The sequence below is a fragment of the Amblyomma maculatum genome, chromosome 1 (assembly GCF_055883805.1).
Source record: "Amblyomma maculatum isolate TAMU_Amacu chromosome 1, ASM5588380v1, whole genome shotgun sequence".
NCBI classification, from domain to species: Eukaryota; Metazoa; Arthropoda; class Arachnida; order Ixodida; family Ixodidae; genus Amblyomma; species Amblyomma maculatum.
Window position 1 is genome coordinate 333082161 of NC_139344.1, and position 25363 is coordinate 333107523.

The 25363-nt window shown below is 43.6% G+C and overlaps 2 protein-coding genes across 6 annotated transcripts in view; one reads left to right on the top strand and one right to left on the bottom strand.

Annotated features, from left to right (window-relative positions):
• LOC146207448 (uncharacterized) overlaps positions 1 to 16291 on the top strand; it is a 53576-nt gene extending 37285 nt beyond the window's left edge. For both annotated transcript variants that reach the window (XM_084587485.1, XM_084587488.1), the window contains one exon: positions 7482 to 16291. In XM_084587485.1, coding sequence (XP_084443611.1) covers positions 7482 to 15365 — 7884 coding nt within the window. In that variant the 3' untranslated portion in view covers positions 15366 to 16291. The remainder of the gene's footprint in view (positions 1 to 7481) is intronic.
• Positions 1 to 25307, bottom strand: LOC146207449 (androgen-induced gene 1 protein-like). 4 transcript variants are annotated; one of them, XM_084587505.1, is made up of 8 exons: positions 25178 to 25307; positions 23630 to 23797; positions 22219 to 22341; positions 19682 to 19783; positions 18194 to 18309; positions 4162 to 4313; positions 1049 to 1108; positions 1 to 797 (listed from the first exon to the last, which is right to left on the bottom strand). In XM_084587505.1, exons 2-7 carry the CDS (start codon positions 23780 to 23782, stop codon positions 1056 to 1058), a joined length of 699 nt encoding a protein of 232 aa, XP_084443631.1. In that variant the 5' UTR covers positions 23783 to 23797; positions 25178 to 25307; the 3' UTR covers positions 1 to 797; positions 1049 to 1055. The 4 variants fall into 4 exon arrangements, with proteins under 4 accessions (XP_084443631.1, XP_084443628.1, XP_084443623.1 ...); XM_084587502.1 differs by having other exon boundaries at positions 25037 to 25290; XM_084587497.1 differs by lacking the exon at positions 25178 to 25307 and adding an exon at positions 24543 to 24763.
• Positions 25308 to 25363: the final 56 nt, after the last annotated feature.

Consider the following 25363-nt stretch of genomic DNA (forward strand, 5'->3'; position numbering starts at 1 on the left):
TGTAACCACCAAATGAGCCTATTTTTTATTCACTCCAGAAAAACCCACAAAAGTTAAGATGCTTTGGAATTCACTGAGATGCAGTCTTGGACAAAAAGGCCAGCAGTGCACTCTCTCTTATGAACACAAAAACAGCAGCATATGACTGCCGAGTCAGAAAATAAAGATAAAATACATGTAACTGAGCCTAAGGTACCTACATATAGTCATGCAAAGCAGTGCAACTATGAGTAAAAGAAAGGAACTACATTACCAGAATATTTATACTTCATCAGTAAAACTGCCATGTTAGCACTCCACACAATTTGGGCTTTCAGGAAGCTTGGGTCATGACATACTCATGCGGACAAGTTTGGTTTTTCACTGCAAAGCATGTGTACCTCATCTGAATATAAGGCAGTGCTGTTGTAACAATGGCATTCAACAACTGAGCTGAAATATCTTTAGTAGTACAACAAATTACACTGTTTCTCATGCTTAAACTTTCATCAAAATGATTCTGCAGTTCGTTTAGACAACGAATACTGCTGCAGTCACTAATGACAATTTAGTGTCATTCCTGAGAGTACAAACCAAAAAATACTTTCTATATTGCATTCTTTTGTCGTACAACCTTACATGATATTCATAACAATATTTCTTGAATTTTGTTTGTGTATGTCTTAATGTTTTGCAAATGCACTAAACTGCAGCACACAACAGCAAAATTTGCACTTGCTGCACAGACAGTAACTACAACAATATTTAGGCAGCTCTTGAGTGCTAAAAGACTAGATTGATGTTTCTCCCAAGTGCATCTGAAAAAGAAAAATATGTATATAACCAAAGGTCTTTCAATCAATACAGCAAGTTAAGTCTCATTTTCCTGCCACCAGGCAAAAGTTCACCATTCAGCTTTAAATCCTAGTTTAGTAAACCTTTCTTTACAACAGTGAAAACTGACAGCTGACCGCACAGCTCGAGATGCGCTTTGAGAGGACGTGAACTGGCACCCAGTTTGAGTGCTCGTTCTTTCCACACAAGACTTTCATTATGAAGACAAACTCACCAAGGTATTAGTCAACATGGTCACGTTCAGATGTGCTTGAAGCTGGCTCAGGAAGGACAGCTGTTGAAAGTCATACAAAAAATGCTTACTTGTGAGCTTTTAGAGGTCCTGTTCCTGACACCTCACGCGTGCTTTTGCAGTCAAGTTCTGACACTGAAGCTACAACATAATTTCAATTAAGTTCATTTTAACCGGTTAGTCATTGATGACTGTTTACACCTCGGCCATTATTTCACTGCATTAGCTATGATCACTACAACACATTCTAAGAGAGAGAAAAGTGCTTTTACACACTAATGTACAGACTCTGTAATGCAGATGTGATGTGATAGTCCTTCTCTTTTAAAATGCTCAGTGAAAAAAGGAAGGAAGGTTGACCACAACTGTGTTCGACTTAATGTTTAGCAAGTGCCATGCAGTGCACACCAACCATATTACAAATATGCTGGATCTTCTGGTATACAAGTCAATTAAGAAGAGCCCTTTCAATTGAGAGCTTTTGTTAAGACCAATTTAAGGGGGGATATGGGTCTTGAGCAAAATTTTCTTAATATTTGTCCTGTCAGTATGAAATTTGCAGGGTTTATGTAAATTCTTGTGCTGGTTTCAAATATGTTGTTAGTTTTCTTCTACATAAATTTGCTGAGTAGTTACAGCAACTTTGCTGTTCCAGACTTGCGGGAAGCTTGTAAAAATATCTACTGAAGGAAAATTGCTAAAATGCACATGGATTTGTTCCTGAATGTCTAAGGAACACAATAAAACAAGTTTTGTGCTCCTGCCTTACTACAAGCCAAAGTTATGGAAGATTTAAGTTTCAGCTTCACAAGTGCAACCACCCCCTTTCTACATCTTCTTATGTTTAAAAATTTTTCATGCAGTTGAGACCTTGTATAATAGCTTTATTGTGTTCCTTTAACACTCACGAGCCAGTAAAAAAAGAAATCATTACAATCTAACGAGTAGGAGAGCCACAATGCCACCCGCAAAATAGAAGGGTAGGCAAAATTTTCATTTTGAGAAAAATGGAAAAAACGAATTGCAATGTCAAACACTAATTTAATCAAACAAAAACTGTAGAAACGCAGGCCACTGTGGCCTAGAAGGCTCCTGGACAGTAATCTGCATTGGGTTCGCCCTTCTGCTTTCGTTTTGCTGCAGTCTGAAAAGCTGCAGAGGAAGCACGCTTCCTCTCTGCTCTCAGACATTCACTGGTGCAATGCACACGTTTACAATTTAAAATGGCTATAAACCTCCAGGAATGTAGTCTCTTTGCTTTCCAACGTCCAAGTGTCGCCTCTTTCATTTTGATTTGCAGCTGCAGCACATTCAGTTGTCACGTTTTCGTTTTTATTTTTTTTTTATTTATTTATTTATTTTTTTTTTTTTTTACGTACGTCGTTTTGCTACGTCCTCGCATCAAGACCGCGGTGAGGAACGTTTATTGCGGAAAAGAAATGTAATTTGGAGCTGTTTGCTGCTTCCCAGTGCTCTGCATTGCACTGGAAGCAATTGAATTCCCTAAGGACTATGAACGAGGTCCGATCGGCGCAAACGCGCGGCGAGCTCTACGAAGACGACGTGTCCCGCAGTTTAAGCATTGGAGAATAAGTTTGACGGCGATTCCTTATCCCCATTCACTTTTTTAAATGCCAATATCGCCGCCGTATGTTTTACGCTTCGCCAATCTCGGCAAACTGTTAAGATCTGACGATCGTGAACTCCGCATCGCCAAGCGGACTGTCCGCTGCGCTGCCGTCATCGTTACGAACACAATCCGTCTACCGCTTCGTTGCTGGAGTTGGCGCGAGTTCAAGCTTTTCCTGTTTTGGGCTTATCTTTCTGCTCATCTGCGGCCTGCGTTATCACTGTCGCGGCGGGTGCGACCGCTGGCAGTAGCAGTCCCCCGTGCTGGGGAACACGCTAGGCCTACTTCAGGCTCGTACACACGATCGTTCGGCGCTCGATTTCCGTCGGCCTGAGCGCGCACAGCCGGGGCAGGGCATCACTTGAGATGATTATTCAACTATTTTTTTCACTTTTTTCACAAAAGCTTGCCATGAACGCACCTCGCGGTTCGGAACCAAGCGCGGCCGGCGTCACGTCTCCGCCGTCTCCCCGCGGCTCGGGCGCGCCGAGCAGACGCCGTCAGCCAGCTCCACCAATGCGGGGACGCCTTATCGTCACGTGCACCCCGAAAGCCAATGGGATTGCAAATGCCACGTTTTCTTTTTTGCTATTTTTTATGCGCCCAATGGGCGAATGTAAACAGCAGAGGCGGCAATTTGAAGACGAAAGGCGGCTCTTTCGAATGAGACCAAGATGGCTACAGTGCCGCGCACAAAATGGGAGCTACGCCTCGCGGAAAATGGTTGTTTCGGGGGTCGTTTTCGGCCCAAATTTGGGCGACATCGATTATATAAATTGGCATTCTGACTAAAATACCGACCCTAGAGATGAAAAACTTAGCAGATAGGTAGATAAAGAGCTACTGATTTCGCAAATCACATTTTCTAAAAAGGGATTTTTTCGCGATTTTTTGGTCCGCAAGACCCGTGTCCCCCCTTAAGAGGCTCGATTAATGAGAAAATGTGCTCGGGTTGACCTTTCAGTTATGACCAAATGTAAAAAAGCACTTTATGAACTCATGAGACCAATTCACCAAGAGTTCATTTCTTTTCTCCTCTTTTTTTTTTTTTCATGTGGGCTGTTGGTTGTTTCTACTGAACTTGCAGTCAGGTTTTATGGCAGCAGCCATTACAGATCATTATTGTTGCGGCGTGACTTCTTGCTGTGCATCCTCTAGCTAGCAGTGACAGGTCATTTATGCTAATTCAACGCCAACTCTACTTGCACATGTACCTTCAAGATTACAGAGGAAGATTATGGGTGATGCAACTTAAGGGCTGTAAAATGTGGTAAATGCGGCCAGGCTACTATGTCAACTGCCTAGAGGTTTGCTCTTTCTGCATAATAAATGATGCACTGCTTAACTGACGTGACAGTGGCAACAAGCATAACTAAATGAGTGCTCAATGTGCACGCACCTGCACGCTCTTTGAGATGCACAAACTATTCTGTACTAGTCAAGATTAGCATGTGCAGACACTCACGCCAAAACAAGTGGTTTATCTTGTCTGCAATGATGTATACGACAAATAGGGCCCCCGAGCAACCGCCAATGAAGATAGGCAGCAGTGCGGGCGACATGTACTCAAGGACAGGATACACCCACATGCCATACGCCAATCCAAGGTATGTGATCCTGCGAGAAATAGGCATGTCAGCAAGCCGCAGGGTCACACACTGTTACACACGCATGTGTCGCGCACTATGGCAAAAAGGTGGTTGTAAGAACTGCTTGGGGGTGTTGTGCAAGATGCGTGGAGGCAGGACTGGAAAAAGTACTGCAACAGTTAGTTCTGAATACAAAGTGCTCGTTGCTGCAATGTGAAAGGATATTGTCTTTCCTTAAATGTTCCCTCCTTGCCGCATACCAAACACGATGTGAAACAGATCTCAACCATACTTTTGCATAATCTCTCAGAACCTAGCCTAAAAACAACTTGTCAAAGGTCATCAGATAATGACGCAGATGAGACTGTGCAGGTGAAGTGGTCAATTCAAGGACTAACAAGAACTCTGCATACAAAGTCAGTTGTGCATGTCTTCACGGGATACTGCTGGCAGAGCGTGCAGCAAGTGTTGGGAAAAAAAAAAAAAAAAAACGCTCAAAGTTCACACTGAGAAGCACAACTGCATGGGCATGCTGTGGATGAGCACAACAGAGGATGATTATGAACATGGATGACCACAGTGATGATATTCACGTCTGGCCAGAACAGTGCACAGGGATGTAAAACAGACAAAGCTTGACCAACAAACAGCTGTCCTCGACATTTAATGCTTAATTCTGGAACTGGGTCTGCAAGAGGCCACAATTTTTTGTGTAAAGTTGTCCTGCCATTTCTATGACATGCTTATGATGGAAGTAGACAGGAAGTAGACAGCTGCACTGGCCTGCTTTATATTGCTTGTAGTCAGTGAATTCATGCTAAACATTTCCACACAATATGTACGCCTAATCATACCTTAGCTTCCAAATGATATAAAGCTTTTTTTTTTGAGGACCTCTAGCCAGGGCATAGAGCACAAGTAACAAATGCCAGGGCTGTTTGTCCCTAACAATATTTTGGCTAAAAGGGCATCAAAGGCGAGCAGGAGTCTGAATTCATCTTCACTCGTGGAGTTGTGCCTGCACTGAAACCTTAAGATCTTCATTAACAACAAGACGCAGCTACTGAGCCTAAGGTCTCTTGTCTCTGTGCCACTCGAACGAATGGAAAGCACCGGTATACTTGGCGGATGCACCATAAAGTGTGCATGGCACCTTAGAACAACACCTTTAGCATGAACAGCACTTCGATAAAGTCTCTTTCATTGATCCCCACCTAATACTACCATATGCCGTGTGTGCCCAAACTATTACAACGCATTTTGTGATTTCATCTGCTTGCCTTAGTTTCTATCGTCCTTGCTACATTCACCTTCTCCCGCAATCCACTATCAGTTATCTGCCTTCGGCACTGTTTGAAATACATAGCCGGCACAAATTCCGAGGAAAAATCTTGTAGTGACAGCCCAATACAGCCAGGACACAGACACGGGACACTTTCAATAACAATGATGAAAGCGAGGCATCGAGCTGATGGCCTACATGAAATCGCCCTTCGAGCAACAGAAGCATGAAATATAAAGTATGACTACATAATTGCAGGACTGAAACATTACTGGATGCAACAATTTAGACACAATGTGCTTGACGCTTTGCAGGTCACAAACTGTCACAATCTTAACATATTTGTTTTTTTCTGCACATATGGTTGTGCGACGACATAATCCTTACTTTGTGCCTGTTCCACAATCTCAATGCAACCTGCAACAGGTTTAAGGTAGAGAAAGTATGCAAGAAAACGAAGCAGATTAAGTAGTAAAGTTTCAAACACTTCTGTCACAGCATTTTGTAGCACAAGTAAGAAACAGATGCAGCATCATGCTTTGAGCAGCCATCTCTATTCCATCCTAGCTGCAGAATGAACTTCTGAAGAAAGCATATGATCCTGCCAAACTGCAGTCGGATTTCACTTTGTGCTACTTTACAGCACTTTAAAATGATGACACAGCATGGCAAACATAAAAGTCGAACCATGCCCGACTAGGAAGGATAACTGCTGAAGTTGTCACTCTGCAAGTGAAGTGTTTTGCAGACTAACACTGTGAACGTCAAGTTGTCTGACACGCCCTCCTTTGCAAGAAGCATCCAATCACTGACAACATGCCTGCTGTCATCAAGGAAGCTCTTAGCTGGACGCCAGCAGCGTGATGTCGCCCGCGGCTCCAAACTTCCTGCCATAACTGCAAGGTGAGGCACCAGGCAGGTCATAAACAAAAACATGCTTTGCATCGTCACTCATTCAACCATAAGGTTCAAGCAAGAGTTCAAGAATTTGTCGCCTCAACGGCGCGGCTTTTAGCAGGGAATGAAGCAAGTACATTTCAATGTTTACGCAATTCCAAGATGATAAGTCAAACTGCCGATGCAGGTTCCTCGTTTTTTAATAAAGATGTCAAGGCACTGACCTGTAATTCATGATTGACTATAAGTTGTTTCCAAGCTCTATTATAATTTAATAAATGATGAACATTCTTGCCCCCTCGAAACACCGAAGGACCTGTAGTTACGCATAAAAAAAGAAACGTAAGAACAACTGTTGTGCTACTCGTGCTATTCTCCTGGCTTGTGCAATAGACCATAATCTGTTTATTGTTGAGCTGACTGGGGGGAGGATTAAGTATGCAACAAATAATGAAGGTGGCTGATTAAGCTTCTCACAGAATGATAAAATGAAAGCCATGCAAAAAAACTTGTTCACAGCCTTACAACTGAAGTTTTAGCTTGTGACATCATTGGTGATCTTTATAACAATGCTGATGGGTATGTAACGGTTATTAGTTGGCTACTGATCTTGGCTTGATCATGGTGTCCTACATAGCAAACATGACCAAAATGCAAAGCACTGACTTTATGTGCAGTAGTTCACGTGATGGCTCACGGAGTAGCTGTACACTGCCATTTTTCTGCACTCTTTCTGCATTTTATTATGAAGCAAGGCTTCAAAGCCAAGTATACATGTCCCTCTAATATGTTAAGCTATAACTAAAATTGTCTATACTGACCCTCCAGTCTGGCTTATTTCTGGGGAACCAAAAGGTTCTAACACGGTATTAGACAGTTATAAAAATAATGTCAAACTAAGCCACAAGAGAGGCAGGATTATTACTACGAGTGACAGACGATACTGCGGCCAAGGTGTTAAACTTATTACAAAATATGCAATTTCATCACTAATTAACAACACGTTTTACTTTTCAGGCTGGCCTGGACACAGGTGGCACACTTGAAAGTGGAGCCTGCACAAAGCCCAAGAGCCCACCAAGAGGCGGCCTTGGGAGCCTGAGAAACTCTGATAACAAGCAAGGCACTTGCAACTCTCACAAGCAGGAGTCAGCAACCAACCCTCTTAGCGACCCTGAAGAGAAGGAAGACGCCCGAAACTCTCTCAACCAGGACGACACAGCAGGAGAAAAACATGGTGACCCAGCTTCCTTACCTGCAACACAGTGCAGTGTGCCGAAATGCGATTTGTACCCAATTTTTTCTTTTGATGACATTCCGTTAGAAAGCATACCCCTTCCTGATGGGCCATACATACCACCTGAAGCTCAGCAGCTTGAGTCTCCCAGCTCCCCATTGAGGCTTCAGGCTGAAGCTGTTGTCGCAAAAGTAAATAAGACTCAACTGCAAAACCGGGCAGCTGAGCAAAGCAAGTGGGATTCAGCACCGGAACAGCTGCTCTTGCACAAAGATGTTGCTTCAAACCTAAAGAACTCCATTTCTGAGTCGGCTGCAAAAATGGCAGCACAAGACCAGAAGCCATATGGGAAGGCTGAGCCAGATGGTGATCTTCAAGGACAAGCACTAGCCTTGAAAATGAATGCTAAAGGAATGATTCCAAGTGAACAGCAGGCTTGTGTTGAGAAAGAAAAGTCACCACTACTTGAACTGCCAGCAAACGACAACTGGTCTACATCAAACAGACCTACAAGGTCTATACCAAACTCTCAGCAACATTTAGCTGAAAACAGCATACCACAGCACAAACTTAAAGAACATGTTACAATGCTTAGCAGAGAGGAGCAGGGTTCTCAGCAAGAAAATGGACAGCAAGAGCTAGAGGAGCCATCAGATTCAAACAGCATCAAAGAAAAGCTTAAGAAATTGAGACGAGAAAGCATAATGTCAGTGCTTAATAGTGAACCTTTAAAAATTACTCCCAAAATTGTTACCACAGCACAGTCTTCTGAAACAAGACAAGACGGTGCTTCACTCTGTAAGCAAGCATGGAGTGAAATTCCAAAATCTCAGAAGGAGACTGCATACTTCACGTGCGACAGCAAAACAGAACCGATAAAACAAACGAAGCTGGCTGAAAGCAATGGTGTTAGCGCCGATAAGGCAGAGCCACAGGGCACTAAGTTCCCCACAAAACCGAAGACTCCTTGCCGCTCACAGGCTGACAGCAAGCCTTGCCCGATGTCTTCTGCTGACGTAATCCAGCAGCCTAAGATGCCAGGGCACAGCAAAACAACAGAACCAACAAAGAAATCGAAGCAGACTGAAAGCAACAATGTTAACGCTGATAAGGCAGAGCCTCGAGATGCTAAGTCCCCACCAAGACTGAAGACTTCTCGCCACTCAGAGCGTGACAGCAAACCTTGCCCCAAGTCTTCTGGTGATATAATTCAGCAGCCTAAGATTCCAGAGCACAGCAAAACACCAGAACTGATGAAGCAATCGAAGCAGACTGAAATCAATGATGTTTACGCTGATAAGGCAGAGCCTCAAGGTGCTAAGTCCCCACCAAGACTGCAGACTCCTCGTTGCTCAGAGCCTCACAGCAAACCTTGCCCCAGATCTGCTGACGTAATCCAACAGCCTAAAATGCCAGGGCACAGCAAAACAACAGAACCAACAAAGCAATCGAACCTGACTGAAAGCAATGATTTTAACGCTGATAAGGCAGAGCCTCGAGGTGCTAAATGCCCACCAAGACTGCAGGCTCCTCGCCGCTCAGAGCCTGACAGCAAACCTTGCCCCAGATCTGCTGACGTAATCCAACAGCCTAAGATGCCAGGGCACAGGAAAACTACAGAACCAACAAAGCAATCAAAGCAGACTGAGAGCAATGATGTTAACGCTGATAAGGCAGAGCCTCGAGGTGCTAAGTCTCCACCAAGACTGCAGACTCCTTGCCGCTCAGAGCCTGACAGCAAACCTTGCCCCAGATCATCTGCTGACGTAATCCAACAGCCTAAAATGCTAGGGCACAGCAAAACAACAGAACCAACAAAGCAGACTGAAAGCAATGACATTAACGCTGATAAGGCAGAGCCTCGAGGTACTAAGTCCCCACCAAGATTGAAGACTTCTCGCCGCTCAGAGCCTGGCAGCACGCTATGCCCCAAGTCTCCTGCTGATATAATTCAGCAGCCTAAGATGCCAGTGCACAGCAAAACAACAGAACTCGCGAAGCACTCGAAGCAGACTGAAATCAATGATGTTAACACTGATAAGGCAGAGCCTCGAGGTGGTAAGTCCCCACAAAGACTGCAGACTCCTCGCCACTCAGAGCCTGACAGCAAACATTGTCCCAGATCTTCTGCTGACGTAATCCAACAGCCTAAGACACCAGGGCACAGCAAAACAACAGAATTAGTAAAGCAATTGAAGCAGGCTGAAAGCAACAATATTAGCGCTGATAAGGCAGAGCCTCATACTGCTACGTCCCCGCCAAGACTGAAGGCTCCTAGCCGCTCAGAGCCTGATAGGAAACCTTGCCTCGAATCTTCTGCTGATGTGATCCAGCAGCCTAAAACACCAGGGTACAGCCGAGACACTGCCTGCCATCGAAAGTGGGACCATTTTCTTCGCCAACAAATACATGGGAACATTGTCGCGCAGCTCATGCCTGGATACTTAACATTTGGCAATAAGATTGTGGACCCAGCACCTCCGGTGCAACCTCCAATCAGAGGCGAGGCTAAGAGCAGCTCAGCTGAGCTAAACAGGCAGTTGGGGGAAAAATGTAAGGATGACTCTATTGGTGGAATTCAGCCTGCCCCTCCAAAGCACCCAGCGAAATTCGTGACGAAGGTTCTGACAGAGCAGAGCCAGTTAACAGAGAACCCAACCACACAACCTAAATTTAACGCAACTACTGGCAAGGAGCTCAGTCCTGCCTCTAGATCTCCTCCATTGGCAAACATTACGAGACAGCAGGAATCAGGTGATAGCAAACTGCTGGTAAAGCCTGCATCAGCAAAAGAGGAAAATGCAGAATCTGCTAGTGGTGTACCGATGGTACCTTGGGAACAAGGAGGTGTCGGTAAACATGCAGAAAAAATTGCACAGTTACCTATAAAAGATTCAGATGCACAAGCTGCAACATCAGAAGTGCCTCCACAAGGCCAAGAAAATGTACAAGTAGAATCAAGCAATGCTTTGCACATACAAACTGAAAAGCACTCTTCAGATCAGCACAAGACTTTCGTCACTTCCATACCAAAACACGTCTCGATGCTAGATGAAATGAATTCTCTTTCTCCGTTAACAACAAGCCTAAACTCTCAGGTTGAATTGAGGGATACTGTGTTCTCGGAGAAGAAGCAGGTGCAGAGAGACGTCCCCCCTGGGAAAGCTGAAGAAGACAAGTCAGTAGCACTTGCACAGCAAAACACTGATAACCCTTGTCGACAAGCAGAGCATAGTACTTGCAAGAAGCAACATAAGGAGATGTTTAAGTTCGAGCAACCTGAATCGCCTCTGCCAGCAGAAAATGCAGATGTAATGGTGGCTGCCACATTGGGTGACATACAAAGCACACCAGCCTCACTGAGTTGTGAGAACAGAACTGGTAGCAGCCACCAAGGCACCAGAGCTCAGCATGAATGCCTTGTGCAGAACACCAACCTTGACTTTGGCAGCACGGTGGGAGCAAGCCCGTCCGTAACACGGCCTTCTGAACTATGTGCAGTGTCTGACCTACATCAAAGCCATAACTACACACCCGAGTTAGACGCTGCAGCAGATTACAGTGGTGTGCAAAATTCACACGGTATCACATCTGTATCCACACAGGCAGTTAAACTAGAGTGCAGACTGAGTGTGCCCTTCCCAAGGGATGTTCAAACAGGAGTTAGCCAGGAAGCCCACAAATTTCTTGAAGAGGCGCAGAACGGCCTCTCTTCAGAACCTCAGCTTGCAATGCTAAAGGAGCCTGTGCTTGCCGAATGTTGCACAGGACGAGTGTGTGTACACAGAGCAGGGCCTCTAGAACTTTCAAGTCGACATCCGGAACAGGCGGTAGATTCAGGGACTGAGCAACTGTGCGCATCCAAAGCAGCGGAAGAAATGATGCAGCTGCTATCACCTGAAGTGAGTTTACCAAGCAGTAATGGTGCGTCCATCGAAACACATTCAGATGGCATGCCATCCAAAGAGAGGAAGCATGAAATTGGCAAAGCTCCATCTACTCTCCCATCAGATCAAAAACAGAAAATTAATTTTGAGGCTGAGCAACTCAGTGCATCTGAAATAGCGAAAGAAACAACTGAGTTGATGTCTTCTATAGTGAGCTCAAGAAATTATGGTTGTGAGCTCTATGAAGCCAAGTCAGACAGCATTTCAACTTTGAATGAGGAAAAGGAGTCGCAGGCAACAATAAAAAATCCATGTATCCTACCATCTCCGGCACTACCCAAGCCTGAAGTGCTGCCAATTGGTACGTCTGAGCCATTAGGTGATGGTGACACCAGTATCAAAATATCAGTGATGTCTTTGGGAGATGGCAAGATGATGCCCCAAGAACTTGTCTGTGAGCCAAACAACAAGGTTACAGCCGTTTCAGTTAGCAATGAAGCACAGCCTACTCAAGAAGAGCCAACTTTAGAACGATACCAACTTACTTCCGATCAGCATGATGCATATAGACAGACAGAACCACACTGCCCTCTACATCCTGCCAGCAATGAGAACAGCAAGTTGACCCCACCCACGTCATTGTTGGACCATGAGCAGACTGAAAAGCTCACAGTCAACACGCCTGTGTACTGTATGCTCTGCTCCCCAGCAGAACATGTAGATGCTCAACAAGGTTCAAACGAATCACGTCCTGAAATAAACAAAGTAGGTGTTTATGAAGAGGTTAGTATTGAACAGTGCCACGAACCTGTCACAGCCACCGAGCCGGAGGCTTCTGTGTCAAAAGACAATGAAGCTGAACGTGCACCACCATGTCTGAATGATGAGGCAGCTTCTGGACAACAAGAGCTGCAAAGAGACCCTACTGAACCGAACAGTGATGACGCAGAAACGTGTGTGCAACCTGCACTTCATGCTGAGAGAGAGCAGCTTCAGCGTCAGACTGTCATTGTGGAGAATGAGAATTTGCCTATGGTCCTGCCAGTGAAAATTGTGGAAGTTGGAAAAACACAGCCTCTCCTTAGCCAGATGAAAACAACACTCAATGACCACACTACTGAGAGCAGATATTCTACTACAAATGAGCCTCTTGATGCCAAAACAAACGAGCCCGATAATGGAACCACCACTGAAACGGTCTGTCTGATCACAGATCAATCAGAAAGGGGTGTTCAAGCAGTTAGAGCACCATTACCTTCCAACCACGAGGAATCATTTATTGAGCAAACAGATGCTGAGAGCAACCATTCTGTTGAACACCTAGGAAGTGGCTGTCACTATGAATTTAAACAGCCTGAGTCAATGCAGGACCAAGTACCAAAGGATGATGGCATTGAACAAAACCTGCTGGTAACACCACTGTCAGAAAATGATGACAGTGAAAGTGCGGCACTAATTGTTAAACAGAAGCAAATAAGCTCAGACAGTGTTCTTACAGAAAGCCTAGATTACTGTGTGTATCAGTCAAAACCTGAAGCTCAACCTGACAAACCTCAAGAGGATGCTGACGGGCACGAAAACCTCTCTGTGTTGCAGATGCCTGAAGGCGTTGAAGTAGTAAACACCATATTACTTTTGAGCCACTCACAAATGACAGGAGCTGAAGACGCTCACCAAAACAACACTCCCTCAGGAGAAAATAAAAGTCGGCTTGGATGTGAGCCTGTGCCTGAAGATACAGTGAAGCAAGTTCAAGTTCAAGCATTAACACCAAACCAGATATTAGCAGACACAAAAGGGTCAGACTTCAGCAGCCAACTTGCAGAAGAACGCAGAAATGATTCAAGTCACGAGCCTGCATTTGCAACTGAGAAGGAAAAGCTACCAGAATCAGCTGCTGGTGATGAGCAAGGCTTTTTGGCAACATCATCAGCAGTAAATGTAGAAGCTGCTGAAAGCACACTGTTAATGTTGGCACAACAGGAAAGCAGTGAGCGGACAAATGCAGATGGACTTCTTTTAGATGGTACAGATGGTTCTACGTATGAGCACACATTCATCACAGGTGAAAAAGAACAGCATGTGGGCTCAACTAGCGGTGAGCAAGGCTTCCCTGTTTCCCTGTCCCTGAAAGATGACATTCAAAATACAACACCAGTTTTGAATGAGAAAAACATAGACAATGAACGTGCTGCTATTGACGATGCTAATACTGAAGAAAGGAGCACTCGTACCCATGGGCAAGCACATGAGTTTGAAGCAAATGAGCTTGTAAAAAATGCTGTTGCCAACAAACACAAAGTTCTGAGCTTTTCTCAACAAACTGAAGATGATGCAGCTGAGGTTTCACTACTTTCTTCGGCTGGCAAAATGGCTAATCAAGCAGTCTACCATGCAAGTTATGAAAATAACAGCACTGGTGATGCTAGGCCGCCATTCTTGAAACAAGTGGACAGGTCTGTCATGGGACATGAAAAGCCACCTGCGTTAGCTCCCCATGAAGAACATGTCCCAACCTATACAATGCAAGCAGCAGTTCTGTCAGCGGATGATCAGTCTCAAGGCCTTGCCCGAGAGCACGAAACAAATGAGGACAGTTTGCAAGCCCTGCAGACTATTGTAAAGCCAGAGGATATTGAAGTAGCCTCAGTAGTTGAAGTTTCAGCGGAAGAGACCTCACTTTTGGCCAGCGTTTCATTTCAAGATGGCCGTTACCAGTCTGAGGTGTGCCAACAGGAGCCAGCAGTGTTTGAACTGGAGAGTTTGACAGTTAGCACTGCTGAGGGCAAAACCGAGCCTGCCAGTTATGCAGTTAGTAATCCATCCCTGTTACCATCAAATCCTGAGCAAGTTCTTGTGACAACTCTTGTAGAATCGCACAGGACAGAGAAGAGTGCCGTGAAGCATGCTGTTGAAAGGGATGCTGATGCAGCAAGAAGTGAAGTTGTGCCCAGCTTTCCAGTGAAAAGTGCTCAATTGCTTCCATTACTCATGCCAGTTGCCGAACATGACAGTCCTAGTACTGCACAAGCACCATCAGACACTGAAGTGAACGGCATCAATCTAGCAAATCCAACGCTGCCTACCCTAAGACTACATGAAGGCTTGTCTGTGGTATGTGACGAAAGCTCACAGATGCATCAATCACTCTCAGTTTCAACTCCAGGTTGCGGCTATGATGAAGGCGCCAAGGCACAAGCTGTACAGCATACTGAAGGTTTGACCTTGCTGCCACCACCAGAAGCCAGTGCAGGTTTATCCAGTGGGAGCTGTGCACCGCAGACACTACCCTCACAAGAAACTAAAGGTGAGGTAACTAGCTCACACAGTCTTGAAAGGACAGAATCTGTGCCCACTGTGCTCTCGATGCCAAAAGCCATCGCATCACATTCAACACGAGTGGAGGCTGAGCAGCAGCTTGCAGAGCCAACAGAGCAAGCACGGAACACCGATAAAGAAGTTCTCCAAGACGAGAATTCAGAAAGTCAGGACCCAGCTGAGAAGATGCCGCTGCTATGCAAGCAACCTGCTGTGCATGAAAATTCTCCATCAGAATCAGCAGTCCTTTCCAAGGATAGTCAAACTCCCCTTCAAAGCCCTCAAAACCCCCACACACCACATTCACCCAAAGAGCACAAGCCAGCAAAGGCTACCAGAGCTCCCAAAAGCAAGGCCAGAAAGTCGATGGCACACTTGCAAGCGGAGGCTGAAGCAGCGATGCCATCACTGAGGAGATCAACAAGAAGCAAGAGACCGCCAGAACGCTTTTGCCCTTAGGAGTTCCATCTCGCAGTAGACAAATAGCAAAGTTCATCGCAACCTGTAAAGCACTGCAGCATGAAAAACAAAGCACGCATCTCTGAACTTAAGAGTACTCATAGTACAATGATCTCTTAGCATCAAGTCAATGTGCAGTCGTCATCTTGCCACAGTACGAAACAAGAGAATCCATAAATGGGCTGAATTCATACTATACCCCACACTGCAGCTTTTCATGGATGACCTTACATTTTAAATATCAGCTTCCTAGCAGGAGCTCAGTCAGCACAACTTTATCACAGGGTACTAAGGTAGAAAAAAAAAAAAGAGCATCCATATAGCTGGCTCTCAAAATGGATACCAAATGCCTGGCAATGTGAAGAATTGAATTGCTTGAAATTGGACACAGAAATCTGCTATTTTCACTAGTACTGCGCCATTCAATGGCTGCTTTCCAAACTATGTTGAGATATGGCAGCATCAAATGGTCAGAAAAACGTCCTCTGACCCATCCTTTGTGGGTTCACAAGCATATAAATATGGACGAGTAAGAGAGAAAACTAAATGCTAAAGGTTACTGGCATAGCAAGCAACTGAAAGTCACAGAATGAAGCAATACTACTAATTTATTAATAGATTGCATAATCGTCATGCTTTGACAATGTTACACCATGAGCACAGCATTACTCGCAATGATCATGGAGCTAAATTCATTTCCTTGGCATAGAAAGGCATTTGAAAAGAAAAAAAAAATTTTGAATATGGCCTCAACTACAGTGGTGTTAACGGCCAAGTGAACCCACTGGTGTGCCTGTGAATGCACTCCCTCTCTTAGCCTTTCTCACCCTTGCACACAGCATCTACTCCTGCAGCCCAGCTGTAATTATGTCTTCATTGCCTATACAATCTGACTTTAATGAAACTAATAAACTCATTATCAGACAACCTAATGCTTTCCAGTGTTCATGCCCATTATTGTGTGCATACAAAAAGCTGTTTACACCTGGTTTCGAGGCACACATAATTAGTTAAAAGTTCCCTTTTGAGGTCAACTGTGCTCATTTTGTGACCTTCCATCACAAATGTGAATGTATTCACTGGAATGCAAGCCAAGCTTTTGCATTTCACAGAGATACTGCACGGACAAAGCTTGTATGATTTAAGCAGCACGCCATGAGAGTTACTACTTTTTCTTTGAGTTGCAACACTTGTTAGGAGGTGCTCTCTGCATCTGCCAGCAGACTGCCAAAAACAATCAGGCCTTTCAATTATTCAGGGTAGTAAAGATCTGATTAAAAATGTAAGGCAAAGAATGTCAGAAATTCTGATTCAGTACAGTAAGGTATGCGTTACCAGGCAGCAGTGAGAGGTGAACACAAGCTGCTCAGTGTAAATGAAGTGCCACAAGTGCTGGCTGGGTAACTAAAGCTTAATAGCTTATTAATAAGTCCATCAAAATGGTTACATGTCTGCCCCAATGCAAGTTACGTACTACATATATGGGGTATTACGAGGATAAACTCTGTTGAGCAGTTTTCAAGGAAAAAGCACTTCAAATGCAATGAAAGCAGTGCTGCTTAGTTCATACACTTGCCTGATGGAAAGAGGAATCACAACTACGGTAAGTCACAACCAACATATAAACTGTGCTGCAATGTCTTTCTGCACATGGATGGGCCGGTGAGCTTGAAGGTCTGCATTTTGAGCAGCCACTACTTGAAGCCCCCACATGGAGTAGCAGCATTTATTTCACTTTTACAAACATTTCAAATGTGCAGTGGGGAAACATGAAAAAAAAAATGTTTCAAATGAAACCTGTCAACATGTGCTTGAGTCCCATGAAACTTAAGACAAAAACTGTTATAGTACAGATTAAATATTAGGTTCATGTGTGCCTCTGAGGCATTTTCTCTCGTACCCAGCTCATCTGCCTGTGTTTGTTGAAAATGACAGAACCTAACAATGGCCCTCACACAAGAGCTATCTAAATTTGCATTTGCTGTACAGGAAGAAAAAGAGGAAGAATGAACTTTATCGTTAGGTAGCATTGTGATTCAGATAAAAGGTTACAGGTGGTGCAAAGTTATTCATTTCCAAGAACTATTTCTGTTCAACTGCACATTACTCTTCAAATGACTATTACTCTTCCATGGGTTACCAGCAGTATTCCATATGATGGCACCAAGCATTCTAAACATCCAACAGGAAACCATAATACACAAAGAAACTTATTCCCTGATGCGGAATAGTGCTAGTAGTGTCACAATAACCCAAAGCCACATTCATGCTGGCGCTACCTGGTAGCCATGGGGCATTTAATGAACTCTTGAAAGAAAAAAAATTCAGGGTCATGTACAACAGTCTGTTCATCAAGAATAGCACAGCATGGGAAGTTTGCTGTTAATGGCACCAAGTGTCACTAGTAGCACAAATTCACTATTGCCTGCTATTGCGTTCCTTTGACGTGGCAACTGACAGTTGCCTGTACTAATTCAAAGCTTTGTGTTCCCTATGTCCTTTCTATATATACTAACTGGTAAGCTTTTGCTTACATAATTAGGCACTTGTACAGCTAGAAGCAAAATGAAAGGGAACACGGGAGCGTGTGGCCTCCGCGCTTTGCAAAGCAGTGCCACCAACACAAGACGAGAATGGGTAGCACCAAAGGTATGCTCAGAAAGAGCAGCCGACCAAGCTTACTTCAGATGCGTCTTTACCACTGATTCTTATCACCTGTCGGTGACAGCGCATTTGAAAGCGTGGAGGCCACGCGCTCCCGTGTTCCCTTTTATATTGCTTCTAGCTGTACATGCAAGGTGAGTTTTGGGCAGAAGATGCGAACTCACCAGCCAACATAGGCGCAGACCAGTATGAACATGGTGCGAAACCCGTCTCTTCTTTTGGGCACAGCATGGTAGACTAGCTTGGCTTCAAGCAATGCAAAAAACGTAATGTTGGTGTGCTGAAAATAACAATGATAGCTTTGCAACTCTGGAGGCATACAGGTAGAAAGATAAAGAAAAAGAGGTGCTTGCAATGTGTAGCTTTAAGGGAAGAGCTACTTGCCCAGGATAGTTTTCAGTTCAGTTCAGTTCAGTTCAGTTCAGGCGTTCAGTCGTGTCCGACTCTTCGTGACCCTATGGACCATGTCACGCCACGCTTTCCGGTCTCTCACTATCTTCTTAACATCACATAGCTTCATCTGCAATGCCTCTAGAATGCCATCTAACCATCGCGTTCGCTGCCTACCCCTTCTCCGGCGACCCTCAACCTTTCCCAACATCAAATCTTTCTCCAGCGACTCCTCTCTTCTCATCAGATGACCAAAGTAGCTGAGCTTTAACTTTAGAATTTGACCCTCCAATGAGCAGCCAGGGTTTATGGTCGACAATATCGACTGATTTGATCTTCTGGCAGTCCAAGGAACTCTTATACAGTTTTCAGTACAGAATATGAAAACTAGAAAATTACGCATTTTTTTTTTCTTCTTCATAAAAGCACTGTTTATTTGCACACTTATAGCACATTCTTAGCACTTTATTTCTGAGGGACTGAGGCACTACAAGTCTGGGTCATTTTAAAATCAACCCGTTGTCTTGAACTATAAAGGTGCGCTCTTGCCAATAAGGGGCGAGATGGGAAGGAAGCCTCGGTTTTTCTGTCTTTCGGAAGCAATAAATGCAAGTCACTGCCTTAAAAACATGATAAACACTCAGTTCCGTCTTAAACTGAGTAAAAGATACATCTCATGGTGTTAACAGTGGACAGAATAATGTAAATTTAAATAGTTCTCCGTGAGTAAACAGTGTTTGCATTCCATCCACTAGATTGAAAGCTCATACTTTCCGAAAGAATGGGCACTGAAATTCATTCCAATACAGCAATTCAAAATAATTTGCAATGTCCAGGTATGAATTCCGGCAATGAATTAGACAAACCTTAATATTTATTATTTATTCCTCTTATCATCAGTTTATTCACTTTGCTCTGCTCCACTGCTTTTGCATCAAGGATAAAAGTCAGTGCAAGAAATGACTGTGTCTTGCATTACATCACTGAGCCAGCCTTAATTTGCCGAAGGCCTAAAAGACAGAACTGGGAGAATGTTAAAAAAACCATGACGACCTCTATTCACATTCAAATTACTATCAGAGCACCAATTTTTCACTGTCATCTGCGACAGCAAGATGAATGAAAAGAGACTCATTTCTTGCAAGCACAGTGCTGCAGAACTATTTCTGTGTGCATGCAATCTATCCAAAGGCAAGCAAACGAAAGCAGCAAGCAAACGAAAGCAGCACACAATGTTGAACAGGTTTCAAGTGGATACGCACCGACAGCTGATTGAGCCACCCTGGATAGTAAATGGCAAGTGATCTTGGATAAATCAGCTCTCGGTCATAGAAGTATAGTGCCCAAAACAGCATTGTCACAAACTGGAAAAGTTGCACAGTTTAGAGATACAGAAAAGCTAACGTCATCACCTTGATGCAAACACAATGCTGCTAAATTACAGCAAGGTCAAGGCATCAGTATGAGAATTAAAAAGAAAATAGACTGAACACAGCACTGTTACATTCTGTGTAAGCTGAAGCTGAGTTCTAAAAAGGCTGGCCACTGTGCACGGGCCGAATCTGAAAAATGTTGTTGGTAGTCAACGTAAGCACAAGTTATTAATTTCTTGTCTATTGCTTACTGAAAAAACTGCTTCCAGTCTTTGCTAAAAATGTGCAGCTTCAGTCAAAAGTCTTAAGGTCAAAAGATTTGCTTTCCAGCCTTGCAGTGAGGCACTTATGCAAGCCCTGGAGCTTTAAATATGTTGTTCTTGCCTGACGCTGAAAAACACAATTTAAAATGAAAATTTGTTGGAAATTGAGAAGAGAAAACATTTTGAACAAGAACTATACCGGGTGTAACCTAGTCAACTGTAACCCAGCTTTTATAGCTGACAGGATATCTTATCCCCATAACTTTTAGGGCTGTTAGTAGTTGCATTGCCTAACCTGCAGTTTATTTTTTGTTTTCTAAAGTAAGTTAGTAAGGACTAATTACCAAATTTATTAAATTTTGCCTTGAGGAACAAAGTGTGAATTCAGATATTCCAGATTGTCTTGAACAGCTGGCTGCAATTTGAACTAAGGCACCATTTACGCAGCTTTATTTACTGGCCTTAGGTATATCCCTTGCCCAGTGCATGCCCAAACCCCAGTTGGAGAAAGCATTCCAGAGGAATGCAGATTTCGTTATCTAAGATGTGCCTTGGGACGCTGAAGTAGCACCACTGCCACGTGGAAGCTTTTTGGGGTGACGGTCTTACCAGCCTCATTACACAAAAGCCTGTCTGTTGGCGTTATCACTCGACGGTACCTATAAAGATGGCATCGTAACAGCCGTTGTCTTCCCATTTAGCATACATCTACTAGTCAAGTTGGAGGTTGGTTTGAGATAGGAATCCGAACTGACGACATTTGTACCTCCAATTGCATGTCTTAATCACTTCACCACACGTGACCTGGTGCAGCGGTCGCTGTCAGGAAGAGTGGAGAGAAAAACATCCACCAATCGTGTGGTAGTGCAAGCCACAAGAGGAACCGTTGGGAGCGAACGTTGCAGCAACTCATCGTGCAAACTAGCTTTCGCATTCATACATGTAGGCGGTCCTAAGTGTCTCTGCTGAATTCTTTGTTGTTGGCATCACCTTTTAAGTCTGGTTAAGAGACCTACTTTACGTAAATGATAGCTTGTTGAAAACATTTCAGTCAGCTGTTTTTTAAGACCTACAACTTCTGAGCCAACCTCAGTAGATTTCACTGAGGCTAGGATACTCATGTCTTTTCTAATAGCCTGGCTAAAAACAGCAGGGACGTCCAATGCATACTTTATATCAGAAGTCTCGAGCCGCATTGAGCACAATTTGCTATTGGGAGACTGAAAAAAAGAGTAAAAATATAAACAAAAGAAAAGTCGAAAACAATTAGTAACAATAAAAAATAAAGCAAAAATAATGTTTCATTCTCAGACCACACCATTCCATTCCTGGTGGAGAAGAAAATCGGCACGTGCTTGATGCTGGTTTAACACTGGCAGATACACAGCGCAAAATGAACAGAACAAACAAAGAATAGACACGGACAAGGCACCTCTTTGTTCATCCCGTTTATTTTGCTCCGTGTATCTACTATTCATGTACCAATTAGCCCAACAATTGATTCTTTTAACGCCGGACGGGCGCCACTTAGAATGGCTAGGAGAGAGCTAATGAAAAGTACAATGGTTATTAAATACCACAGTCACTTATCCTTAAAAGAGCGCCTTGCTCTTGAGAACAGCTCCTATGACTTCCAAAATGCTGTGCATAAAAGTGATACAAGGTAAAGCTATGAGGATTTACTAAATGTTTTAAGCACTAATGATACATAAGAACTAATGGCACATAAGAACTTCAGGCCAGCAGGTTGCATATCATATCAGGTTGCACAGATGGTGCGTCAACAGAATTTTGAAGATTACGCTGTCCTTGACATATATATATATATATTATATTAATGTAGTAGCATTCGAAGCCCCATCGCAAAGAAAATCTGGCGTCCAGCACTGCAATCTGTACATGGACCTTCTGCCAATGTTGGGATGTGGCAGGTTGTTTAGTAAACTTAATCAAAGATCCTTTAAAATTTAAACGAACGCATGGCAAAGAATATAAGAAAATATCAGAATCTAAGAAGTTTAAAGAAAAAGCAGTTAAAAGCAAGCAGAAGACCCAATGTTAATTAACTATCATCAAAATTATTATTAAGCGCGCTCATAATTTTTCTGTCACATTGTAAATGAAATGTGCATTGCAAAAAAAAAAAAGAGGAACCCTACTCACAATGCACGTTGGCAGTGACAGTGCCAGGAACAGGTGATCACGCAAGTGCTTGAGGTATAGCTTGTCACGCAATGGAGCAAAATCAATGAAACAGCTCAAGGTGAACATAAAGCCTTGCAGTGTCTGTAACAAAAGATGTCTTTGCTACTACACTGACTCTAGCACATGCCTAATGATGCAACTTGTCAACAAGGTCAACAGAAAAACATGGCAATCCTTCAAGTGACCGTGTTGATAAATAACTGCACCGTCACTTTTTGCTGCCGAGACCTGACAACACGTAGCAAAGTTTTCTGTACAGTAGAAGTTGAACAACATTGCAAAACATTAGATAATAATTGCTAGTTCCAAGATGCTGGCTGAGTAACGCCATGCCAAGAATAAAGTTGTCCTAAGCGATTGATGCTTCGTCATCAGGGCTATGTGCACTGCTGATCTATAGCCTCTTCTATATCCATTCATTCAACCCTGTCCTGCGGACTTGCATTGAAGCACAGCCTCTCTCTCTCTTTTTTTTTTTTTTTTTTTTTTGCAAATATTGTTTCCTAGGGATGAATTACAGTTTATTTTTTGGTGATGGCATTCCTGTTCAGTCAAAAGTCACTAAGAATTTGCATCGGCATTTTTTTCAGCACGACCATTTCAATTTCCCAGCAATTAAAACACAAAGTGCCATTAATTACTGGTAATGCACTTATAGCTGCACTTTCAGAATGAAATGCTATTGCACAGAACTGTTAGACAAAAATGCAGACGGAAGTTGATTTCTAAACAATGGCCCGCCATGTTATTGCAGAGTTGTACTAGGCTGAGCAACGGGGCATCACACTGTATGCTGATAACAGATATAGAGCCGCTGCTTAGCTACTGTGGTACAAGAACATGACCATGACATTTACTGCGAGGGTTACGCATGGCATCAAGTGCCCTCATGTGCAGTAGAGAGACTTGCTTAACCAAGATGCCCCACATAAGTGATGATGACAATGAACTGTGCCACATAATCCAATGGTACATCGTCTCACTACTTCTCTAACTAGACACTTTTCCTATTTGCACTTTTGACTGAGTACAACTTCCACTCAACAGTCTGTGGCGTTTATTGGTCAGAACCGAACTTCGAAGACTGAATTCAGCATACTTTGATTGTTTTCTTTCAGTTTAAATTCAACCCTTAGGTGTGACGCACAAGTGATTCAGTTGTGAACTTTGAGAATTTACACCGCTTCACTGCCTGTGCAAGAGTGGCATATCAGCCATGTTTCATGCCCTGAGCTGTGTCCATCTACATTGAAGGAGAGATTAGTTGAGAAGCATGAAGTGGCATGGACTTGACATGTAATAAAGACTATAGCACTGTGTGGTGCATATAGTGACATATGCACCACACAGACTTGGAAATAGACCATACCAGGTTCCAGTGAGTGAGGTATTTGTAGCGTCCAAATTTTTTGTGAGACGGGGTCCGCTGTGGAATGTCCAAGTGAACCTCAGAATAGTAGATGCAGTATGCATATGTACAGAATGCAACCACATGAAACAGCTTGGTCCCCCAGTGCACCATGCTGGTAGGCTTGAGCTGACATGCACAAAATAAACAAGGGACACAGTTAGACTACGCTATCACATACTTGTGAAATAAGGAGTTACTACATATGCAATTCAGTTCAGTCGTGTCCGACTCTTCGTGACCCTATGGACCATGTCACGCCACGCTTTCCGGTCTCTCACTATCTTCCTACATATGCACTTATGCACTATCTTCCTACTACATATGCACTTCCAGTTTAACCATTTACAGTCTTAGAACTTAAAATGCCATCCCTATGGTCAATAGAAATTTTGCACATGGCTCGTCTGCTGTAAAGCACAACACAGGCTCTATCAAGCTCCTGCAATGTATGTAGTGATAAATGAGTTAGTCAGGCATGCACAGTTTCACCACACCCCTGTTATCCAGCATAGGGCAAGTACCGGACCTCCTAATTGGACCTCTTAGGTGGACACTCCATTAGGAATGTTTGAACTGACTGGGCTGCCTGAGTGGAGGTAGGGAAACCAGCTGAGCAACCCGATAGGATTTAGGGGTCAAAATGTTTCACCTATAGAGTTTCATTGCTAGTGGAACTGCCAACTAAACGAAAGGTTTATCTTTTTTTTTTTTAATAAGTTGAATTCAAATGGTTACAAGTGGTTTTCAATTAGTGTTAATTTACAAATGATTTTTTCTCTCTTTCTAACATTATCAGTTGTGCAATATATGTATTACTGCAAGGGGTCTGCACTAAACATTAAGGTCATCTATGAAAAGCAAGACTTCTTACATTAGCCTGCAGCCTGTGCGGTTGATGCCAAGACTGAGGTTTCGAGCACAGCAGCAGAATAACAGAACGATAGTGGTGGATACAAGTAGCTGCAGAGGCGATCTCGTTTTCAGTTCTAGAAACTGGAGCACAGCTGGGTGTCGAAATTAGCACAGATAGGCGCATTGAAATTTTCGCGCTTATGGCCGGAATGCCACTAAATGTAGAGAGTTCTCCCGCTGTTTGTTGCACTCTTTCTTTTATTTATTTAGTTGGGCTTTTTTTTTTTCGCGATCGATTGCTAAACCAACCGCGCACTATTACGACGCTCCGGCACCGTACGCTCAAGAAGCGCCGGGAAGGCTTTTCATTCGGTGTGCAATAATAATATTAATTGGTTCACAGGAAGGGAAAGGCGCAGTATCTATAATTTTTAATTTGATGAGCTATTCGCGCTCGTCACGTGGGGCGGAAAACGATGGGTTGCAATGATGCTAGGAACGCAATTGACCTACCGGTTTGTCACCTCCCTTTACGTCTTCTACAGCGCGCACGTATATCCGGTCCCGAAGCAACATTCTTCTTTCTCGTCAGCAGAAACGACACGCATACATCGATAAAGATTGTGTAAACAAAAGTAGCAGCGTCATGCTTACAGTAATCGATCACTTCGCGCGAAGATCAAACGGCCAACCCAGCTGATAAAGATGTATTAAACAAGAAAAATCGCCGGTCCGCGGAAGAGAGCGAGGAGGAGATGCGATAGCAGCGATGGCGATCAGCCTGCTGCATAGCGGTTTTGCGGAAAGCTCAGGAATTATTTAAAAGATTTAAAAGCGCTG

Bases quoted from the DNA above. Each gene is read 5' to 3' on its own strand.
- LOC146207449 (XM_084587497.1), bottom strand. From the start codon at position 24,707: ATGCGCCTATCTGTGCTAATTTCGACACCCAGCTGTGCTCCAGTTTCT. The intron at 19,784-22,218 runs GTGAGTAGGGTT...CAACTTTTCCAG, and splicing joins TGTCACTGCCAACGTGCATT to TTTGTGACAATGCTGTTTTG. The intron at 1,109-4,161 runs GTGAGTGTCTGC...GACTTTCAACAG, and splicing joins GATAAACCACTTGTTTTGGC to CTGTCCTTCCTGAGCCAGCT.